This window comes from Poromitra crassiceps (genome assembly GCF_964638095.1).
Source record: "Poromitra crassiceps genome assembly, chromosome: 13".
NCBI lineage: Eukaryota > Metazoa > Chordata > Actinopteri > Beryciformes > Melamphaidae > Poromitra > Poromitra crassiceps.
The window spans coordinates 31,421,702-31,431,189 of record NC_139644.1 but is presented as its reverse complement, the minus strand read 5'-3'; the positions used below and the strand labels follow the sequence as shown (position 1 = coordinate 31,431,189).

General features: G+C 44.1%; 2 protein-coding genes across 2 annotated transcripts in view; both read left to right on the top strand.

The window, feature by feature from the left end:
* kpna2 (karyopherin alpha 2 (RAG cohort 1, importin alpha 1)) lies at window positions 1-4,365 on the top strand. The gene is made up of 11 exons (XM_083649187.1): window positions 1-88; window positions 356-462; window positions 570-710; window positions 839-927; window positions 1,060-1,328; window positions 1,438-1,532; window positions 2,252-2,515; window positions 2,699-2,932; window positions 3,482-3,664; window positions 3,818-3,967; window positions 4,089-4,365. The coding sequence occupies exons 2-11, from the start codon at window positions 406-408 to the stop codon at window positions 4,182-4,184; spliced, it is 1,578 nt and encodes a 525-aa protein (XP_083505313.1). The 5' UTR covers window positions 1-88; window positions 356-405; the 3' UTR covers window positions 4,185-4,365.
* A 1,342-nt stretch (window positions 4,366-5,707) lies between these two features.
* Window positions 5,708-9,488, top strand: part of LOC310788484 (E3 ubiquitin-protein ligase SMURF2-like) — an 83,347-nt gene continuing 79,566 nt past the window's right edge. Inside the window, exon 1 of the mRNA XM_083650030.1 lies at window positions 5,708-5,954. Coding sequence (XP_083506156.1) covers window positions 5,903-5,954 — 52 coding nt within the window. The 5' untranslated portion in view covers window positions 5,708-5,902. The remainder of the gene's footprint in view (window positions 5,955-9,488) is intronic.

Sequence of the window (9,488 nt, the reverse complement as noted above, 5' to 3'; positions counted from 1 at the left end):
CTCGAACAGCCCAATCAGAAGACTGTGTAGCAGACATTTAAAGGTCTGTGCAACTTTTCAGACAGCATTTTCTCTGTGCGAGAGCGAGGTAAGCGCCTGTCAACGATTTCTCCTATTCTAGTGAAACGTAAAGCTATTTTTCTTTGAAATTTAGCGTCCCCGATTGTTTCTGTGTGGTGGTTTCAATAATATCGAACCAGGTTTAGCTTATTTTTTTCATGCGTTAACCATGTTGTCAAGCGTCCTGTTTGATGTGCTGAGTTTGTCATGCGAGATGCGAACGTTGTAAGTTAACGCTAGGTAACGTTAGCGAGGGAGCTAAGCTTTTGTCTGACTTTTCTTACTTCGTTTGCAGGAGCACATTTTCATTTCCCCGTGTTGAACGAACATCCCAATCACTTGGAAATGGCTGAAAACGGTGCACGTCTCAACAGGTTTAAGAACAAGGGCAAAGATGCCAATGTGAGTAACAGGAAAACTAGCTAGCGTTAGCTCATTTAACTTGACTAACGTTAGCTAACTGCTAGCTAATTTAACACATGTCTTGGCTTCCCTTGAAATGAATGCAGGAGCTTCGACGCAGGAGAGTGGAGGAAAACGTTGAGCTGCGCAAGGCAAAGAAAGACGACCAGATCTTCAAAAGGAGAAATGTGTCTGCTTTTCCTGACGAGGCCACTTCTCCTCTTCAAGAGAAGTGCCAAAATAGTCAGGTAAGTTAGGCTTGTGAGCCATTACTGAACTTCAGGAAAGAGATTAACCCTGTCCTGCCATGTGACTCTAACGTTACTTGTAAAATATCCATTATATATGGTTGTGTAATGTGTATGACATTTTGCAGGCCACCAGGCAGTGGACAATTGAGGAGATTCTCACTGGAGTGAACAGCAGTAACCTTGACTCACAGCTCCAGGCTACTCAAGCCGCACGGTAATAATAAATAATTCTTACGAATGTGGCTGGGCATTCCTGCACAATGTACACAACAAACCTTACTGCACAATCTAAGAACTAAACACTGCTATGATGACTCATTGCTTTTCTGTTTTTCCATAAATGCAGGAAGCTGCTGTCACGTGAGAGACATCCTCCCATTGACAACATCATCAGCGCCGGCCTGATCCCCAAGTTTGTCGTCTTCCTGGGGGTGGACGACTCCCCTCCCATCCAGTTTGAGGCCGCCTGGGCTCTGACTAATATTGCCTCTGGGACATCTGATCAGACAGCTGCTGTGGTGGAGGGCGGAGCCATTCCAGCTTTCATCAGCCTGGTCACATCCTCCCACCCGCACATCAGCGAGCAAGCTGTCTGGGCCCTAGGAAACATTGCTGGTAGGCTAATTGTTGAGGAAGTGTTTTGCCTTTTTCGCTATGGTCAATATATCTCAATGGTCACAAGCGAAGTTCATACTACCCCCCCCCCCCCATTTTTCTTGTCCAGGTGATGGATCGCCCCTTCGAGACCGCGTCATCAAGCATGGAGCTGTGGCCCCTCTGCTCAGTCTGCTGGCGGTCCCAGACTTGTCTGTGTTTACTGTAAGTAGTGTGTCACACACTGTGTAAATCATTATGAATGCTGCTCCACTTGTTTTGGAAATGAAAGAAGCATATTAAGTTCTGTAATGTATCTTCTTTTTACATGGAATAGAGCTCAACAGTGACCACCCATTTTTTTCAGCTCCCATTCCATCACATAATTCCTTCATTTTTTCCATTTAAAAGAAAATCCTTTAAATAAAGAGTTTTAAGCCTGAAACCAAGCCAACCAGCCACCCACTGAATCATGAGTAACCACGAAACACTTCAATTGGAGCAAAAATAAAGGGGGGGATTGAGAATACCCACCCCCCGCTTTTTATTTGTTGTTTTTGCTCCAAGTGAAATGTTTTATGGTCACTCACGTTCAGTAGGTGGCTGGTTGGCTTGGTTCCAGCCTTGAAACTCTTGATAAGGATTTTTCGAAAAGTCTATGGAGAAAGCGAATGGGGAATTTTCTGATGGAATGGGAGCTGAGGAAGTAGGTGGTCACTGTTGAGCTCCATTGTTCTGTATTCATCCATCTACTGAAATGAGGACAAATTCAAATGGCTCTCCATGTGCTCATTTAAACTGCATTCCCCTTGTTGGCCACTAGGGGGAGCCCTAACTCAACCCATTGCTACTTCAGTCAAACGGATCCCTGCTGATTCTCTTGCTTGATGTTTCTTGTCTCTCTCTGCGCCCACCTCCCCTCCCCCTTATCCCCCCCATCCCAGTCTGGCTACCTGAGAAATGTCACCTGGACACTGTCAAACCTCTGCCGCAACAAGAACCCCTCCCCCCCTATGGCCGCGGTGCAGCAGATCCTGCCCTCCCTCATCCGCCTCCTGTACCATGACGACAAGGAGGTTCTAGCTGACACTTGTTGGGCTGTGTCCTACCTGACGGACGGCTCGAATGAGCGCATTGAGGTGGTGGTTCAGACTGGCTTGGTGCCACGCCTGGTGCAGCTGCTGGGCTCCGGGGAGCTGTCGGTCATTGTGCGTATGAAGTCTTGTTTTGCCCTGTGTTTTTCAGCTTGTGCTCTCCGCATGTGAATTGTAAGATGGTATTCTGTTCTGCTAGTCACCAGCACCATGTCCCTCTTTGAGGTAGCTTATCTGCATCTCACTCGCAGGTTGTGAATTAACCACTGTGCCCCCCCCTCCTCCTCCTCCTCTCAGACTCCCACACTGCGTGCCATTGGCAACATTGTGACGGGTACAGACGAGCAGACTCAGGCGACCCTGGATGCCGGGGTCCTGGCCATGTTCCCGCCACTGCTGCGCCACCAGAAGCCCAACATTCAGAAGGAGGCATCCTGGACTCTGTCCAACATCACCGCCGGCCGCGACAGCCAAATCCAGGAGGTCATCAATGCAGGCCTGGTCCAGCACCTGGTCGAAGTGCTCAGACGAGTAGGTTTTTACGGATAGGATTTAATCAGTTGGGAAGAAAGTGGTTAACTTATCGGGACAGATTTTTAAAATATAGGTATTATACTGTACATGCAGACATTTCCATCATTCCACTAGTGCTAAAATTAGTAGACTATTAAGTGATTATTAGTAGTGATAGTGATTGATTACCATCACTTGTCAAGTAAAAATACCAAACATACAGCCAAAATGTGGTTGCTTTTCTTGATTACATCATTCTAAAATAAATACTTAGGTCTGCTAGTCAGACTACCTGAGGAGTAATTTTAAGACCACGTTGTGCTCTGGTAACTTGAGATAGGCATTTGTCATTATATTTCACATTTCGAATCGTAGGGTAAATGATTATTCCGTTTACAAATATAATTGAATCGATAAGATGAATCGATAATGAAAGTAATTGTTGGTTGCAGCCCTAGAATCCACTTTAGGGCAAATAGAGTAGAACCACTTCTACTATGGCAGACAGTCAGTTACTACTATGCAGAAATCATTTTACTCAATGTGACCGGTCTATTTTCTCTGCAGGGTGACTACAAAACTCAGAAAGAGGCAGTCTGGGCCATTACCAATTTCACCAGTGGGGGCACTGTTGAGCAGGTGGTGTACCTTGTTCAGGCCAACGTGCTGGAGCCTCTCCTGAATCTGCTCACCATTAAAGACAGCAAAACCATCCTTGTCATCTTGGATGCCATTACCAATATCTTCCTGGTGAGTACATCGTCATGGCAACCAGACAGTTTCCGTCCAGTTATTTGTCACCCCTGCCATGGGAGGAAGTTTATATCCTCAGCACAACGTATTTATTCGTGGAGTTGGCGTGATGTGTGTGCAACTATTCACACTTGTTTGTTTGTCCATCAGGCTGGAGATAAGATTGGCGAATCTGACAAGCTGTGCCTAATGATGGAAGAATGTGGTGGACTGGACAGGATCGAGGCTCTGCAGTCCCATGAAAATGAACTGGTCTACAAAGCCTCCCTCAATCTGATTGAGAAATATTTCTCTGGAGAGGTAAGTGTTAACATTTCATTTACGAGCTAAACATTTATTTAGTTTGGAGAAATATTTTATAAAATTATAAGATGTTTCAAATTATGGCAAATTAATCATTGTTTTGTTGTTGTTTTTTTAGGACGAGGAAGTCCAGTCTGTGGCCCCAGATGCAAACGCAGCAGGTGATGGCTTTGCATTCCAGATCAGCGAAACCCAGAGCACTTTTGACTTCTAGATATAGTACCTATTCTCTCTTTGATCTTTACTGTACACTCACTGCCACTGTCTGTCCCTCTCTCTTTGATCTTTACTGTACACTCACTGCCACTGTCTGTCCCTTGTTCATGTGATTGAGGACCTCTTCTCTCTGTATGTAATGTACATACTGTTTTTTACAGGATTGTAAATAAAGTCCTATGACCTTCATTGTGTTTTCATTTGTAAGGTCTTTCTTAAACTGAGTATTCAATGTCACTGATTTGTTAAACCATTAGGATCGCTATCAAACAGAAAGGCAAAGTATAAGAACAATCAACTTATATTGTTAGCTAGCCTTGCAATTTGTCAGTGTAGACCTATTGAAATCCATTTGTAGATTTGTGAATGAATACAATAATTGTTGCATCCTTCCTTTCTATCTAAATGTGGAATCGGAATAGCAAGCCCTGCAGAATATGTAGTACCGGTACAAGGGTTTCAAAACATTCCATGACAACGACCTCCAGATTGATATGCTTACTAGACCACAGACATCCCCTCATCCCCAATTTGGTAAAGGTTTTGTCTCAGGGACCATCATTTCAGAGGGTTTTGTGTCTCAGGGATACATACAGTGGGAGAGTGAAACCTCTGATCTGGTCTGGGGCACTGTGGTCGTGTGGGTACTGAGGCACACAAGTGTCTTGACTAAAATGCACTTTGCGCCTTTGCGGTCCTTAAGTGTCTATATTTGATACTTCATCTCACTCTGGTTGGGTTGTAATCTACAAAACTTCAATATGATTATCTGAGACAAACTGGATCAAGCAGGAAATAAATTAGGCTGGGGTCTTGCTGTGCAGAGGAAACAAAAACTGTCAATGAGGGGTGTGTCTTGCCTTATTTGTGAGCCATCCCTAAAGCTATCAGTAGCTGCAACCTTCAGTCTCGCGGACAAACCGCACTGTCTTTGAAAGTACTTTTAATGTTTTTGCACCCTCATCTTGGTGTGAGCTACAGAGTCACCTTAAACTAGATTATTTTATAAGCATGGGAGATTATAAAAACAGCATTAAGGACTATTCGATCACTGAATGCATAATGGTTTTCCTGAACACTGCTAATTGCCTGATGTAATTTGCTGTCTTGTGTCTGTTCTTCTATGTGAAACTTTTGTATGTTTATATGAAACTTGCCTCATAGGCATTTTCCATAATTGTGCTTTATTTCTAGAATGAACTTAAAAATAAGCATTGTGTTTGCCTGGGACTCCATAGAGCCCTCTCAAGGACACCCAGTTTGTGAATGACACTGGCTTTACATTGAGGTGCCACATGGTAGAGAAATGTTTCACTCCCCCCAAAGTGTGTTGTCGTCACTGGTCTGAAGTGGGATCTGCACCGCAGCCAGCAGGGCTCAACAGTTCAACTCTCGACGAGCAGAGAGGAGAGGAGGACTCGGGTCTGAGGCAGAAGATGTAAAGGCAAACCCCGTGTTCCAGCGCCTTGACTCGGGAGCAGCTCTACAATTTATTAGGGGGAAGCCGTTTCTATTAAATGCACTTTGCAACACCGCTACACTCGAGCTTTTTTGCATTTTTGCGAGCGATCGTGATGGCAGTTCAGTCCACATCCGGGCCACAATGCCTTGACTCCATTATTGTCTAAAACTGGCGAAGAGGTTGATAAACCTTGTTATTTTTACAGTTAATTAGATATTTTTATTGAGCGTAGCCAAGGCTGGAACCAAGAGGAGATGTCTAACCAAGGAGTTCGGCGGAATGGTCCGGTAAAGCTGCGTTTAACAGGTAGCTAAGCTTTTAAATACCCAAATATATTTCCACACACACTAGCTAAGCAGGCTCGGTCTATTTGCTGGAGATGAATAGTTCCCATGGGCTATGGAGTTGGCTAACTGCCGGCTCTTTCTCCCATTAATTTCACGTTTTCTTTACAGATTATTATGCATTTAAGATATTTGCAATGCTTTATTGTTTTAATACACTTTATTTTGAAACGCTAATCTGGCATCCCCTGTAAACAACGGGAAATTTGGAATATCATTGTTCTTGGAAATAGTCTGAGCCTTGCGATTGTCGCCAGTAACCAGCAGCAATGCATTACTGCTGCTAGCTGGCAGCAACAACACAGGTCTCAGATAGCTGTTTGAGTTTCTTTGCATTAGCCATTGAGTTAACTAGTTAAGGCTTTGAGGATATCAATATTTGGAATGATGCTTAGATCTTACCCATTTCGCTTAAGTATATAGAGATATTTAAATCTATTGCAACTAACGTTATCACACTGATGTTGACAGACAGCGAGACAGGCTCAGATAAAGTTGGCTAGGTATCGTTAGCCTAGACAGCCTGCTTGTTGGCGATAATCAACTCCATTATGCCAGACTCAGTTGAGATGGCAGGCAGCTCCACGGGTCACAAGAGACTGCAACTGTCTCCTAACAGCCTACTGACAGGCAGCTGCCTCTGTCTTTGTTATAACTTAACTTGTTCAAATACATCAGCTGCAGTATTCACATCTTTCTGTCAAGAGCAGTTCTCCTCTGTGTGTCAGAGTTTGCCTCTTCCAATTAGTGCTTCATGCATTTTACAGTTAGGGCTTATTATTAGATATTAGTTGCAAAGTAAATAACCAATTTCTCAACAGTACTGCAGCTGTGATGGTATGGTCACATCTCTCTCTCTCTCTCTCTCTCTCTCTCTCTCTCCCTCCTTCTCAGCTGCCCTTGTTTGGTTTGTACTATTTCTACACAAACAGCAAAAAGGTTTACACGAGAACACTTTGTTTTGACTGGGAGAGGGGGATGACAGCTGCCTTGTTTGATGTACCTCCAGGAGGATCAGGGCTGAAGCAAATTCCAGGCCTGTCTGTTCTATCAGGAAGAGCCAAATTAAATATTGAAGCTAGTGCCGTTTCTGATAGGAGTAAGTGGAGAGAACACGGAGCAGGGCAGGGCTCATGTTAGGACTCATGTTAGGACTGACTGTAGACTGACTTGATTTGATGAGGTGGAGATGCAAGATAGCAAGCTAGCCCTCACATCCGTTCTTTTTTTTTCTTCTTTTTTTAACAACAGTTGCCGTAAATCATCCTGTGCTGATGAAATGCGCCAGCAACACCTTGCTGCTCAGATTCAGATGTACTGCACTGATAGATACTTGAATTAATCTCTTTTCGGCTTTACCTTTTCTTCTTCTTCTGGGTGTGTGTTGTGGGGGGGGGGGGGGTCATGTTGAAGTCTAGATGAGTCCATTAGACTGTGAATGAGTCTGTCATTCCAGGTTGAGATGGACTGCAGTGGTCTCCTGGAGGAATGCTAAGAATGTGAGTCCACTGTGAAAAATGGCGAGGGAAGGATCTCACGGACCTCCTGTGCTCTTGATGCAGGGCGAGTGACACAGTACAGGCCTCCAGACCCAACATCATCCCTGTTGGAAAGCTAGAGATATTTACGACTTTCCACAGAACTTTCATTTGCTCATTCAACGACTAGATCTAGCCTAGTTCGTGTTTGTGTCTCTGTTTTGCGTATGTCTCTTGTCTGTCTCTCTGTCTCTATGTCTGTCTGTCAGATTTATCCCTCTGGCCGTCATCTCCCTGAGGAAGGTTTCTGTCAGAGTTGTGTAATATCGTGCCATGTCATCCACATGCTCTGTCCTGGCCCATAACTGAGCTGACTGTGTCCCCTTTTCCTGTTCTCCAGCCTGGAGAGCAGTGCTCAAAGCAGGAGAGGAAGTTCTATAGGAAGACAACCGTCTGGTGGTAGAGTGCTCACTTTTAGGAAAGCATTCATTCACCCGCAGACTGTCATTATGAGTTCCTTTGTTTAGCACTGTACAGCTGTGTGTACCAGACCTATTAGATTGCTGCGTAGAATAACGGGGCCCAGAGAGTGTCATTGCAACACTGTAACAGCTTGTTGTCATCTGCAGTCACGTTTATTTTTGACACATAGCTGTCGATGTGTTTTTCCAGGTAGGCTCTGAATGACGATTTGCTACATTCAGACAGTCCTGTAGCTGTTTGTGCTTTAGGCGTCTCTCCTTGCTGACAAACCCCCCTGTCCATTTGAACCAGATGTTGCAGATGTTTGCCAGCTATTAAACTGGAAAAATATGGCAAGCAAGCTGCTAAAACTAACACTTGGGGTGAGAATTGCCCCTTGACTACACACAGGACAGGTTTCCATTATACTCGACACAGCTGATCACTCCTAAATGATGTGACACACAAACATGGCTAATGGCATAACACGCATGATCCACTGAGTCATCAGTGACGTCATGAAGCCAAGGCTCATTGCTTGTCTGATCAGCCGTACATTTGGTTGCAGACATACTTAGCTCATCATCGTCACATGGTTCTGCACCACTTTCCAAGGAAACGTACAGTAAATGTGTTGGCACACACAGCTGAAAGCCAAATCACTAACTGGGTTTCCAATCCAAAGGTATCGCAACTTTTAATCGAATTTTCAGAAAGTCGGCAAAAGAAAATGCTATATTATGCACGTTTCCACCCACTACAGTTATGCGTAATATCAGGAATGGTGAAGAGGAGGGGCAATTAATTGACGTGATTAAAACATCGCCAGACACCAGTCAAACCCTCAAACGAGGGAAATGAACCCGTTCTCTGAATAAATGTGATGTAAAGAGAAAACATCCTAGCCTGATATTCAGACTGAAGTGGAGGAAATCATGATGGAAGCTTGGTGATGGAGAGCGCACTGCTGTCTGCCTCTGCTAACGTTACACGTGTGAGCCGTTGTCTCGCTATGAAAAACATCACATATTAATTTAACGGTTCTCGATTATACAGAGGTACGTAAAATGTATTACCAGGCACCACTCTTCAATTCGGCATATATATAATCCACTGAGAGGTTTACTGTAAGTGAATAAAATGTCAATTGTGGATGTGAGTCGCCTGTTATCCCGCTGTCTTCCTCTGTTAAAGTGGCATGTTTTTCAATGGAGTTTGGTTACAGATTCACTAAAGCTGTTTCCACTGCACTTATCGCATTTCCTTTTATCGATACACCCTACTTTTCCGCCTCCCTCAAGCGTGAAAGTTTTTTTTGCGAAATTTGGAGGTTTTATCGAATTTTCTTTTTTCGCGAAATTTGGAGGTTTTATCAAATTTTCTGGTGTTTCCACTCTGGATTTTAATGCGCAATAGACCCTTTTCACGGGGGCCATTTTGGCCACGATTGGAATTTGGAAAACCTTATTAGTGTTTTGCTTGGACCTGTGTTTATTCTGCCTTTTCGACACAAAATGGCCCCTGTGAGAAGGGTCTATTTAAAATTTTGCATAAAA

Coding starts and splice junctions, on each gene's coding strand:
- kpna2 (XM_083649187.1), top strand. CDS start 406: ATGGCTGAAAACGGTGCACGTCTCAACAGGTTTAAGAACAAGGGCAAA. Junction 928..1,059: donor CAGGCTACTCAAGCCGCACG/GTAATAATAAAT, acceptor CCATAAATGCAG/GAAGCTGCTGTCACGTGAGA. Junction 1,533..2,251: donor CAGACTTGTCTGTGTTTACT/GTAAGTAGTGTG, acceptor CCCCCATCCCAG/TCTGGCTACCTGAGAAATGT.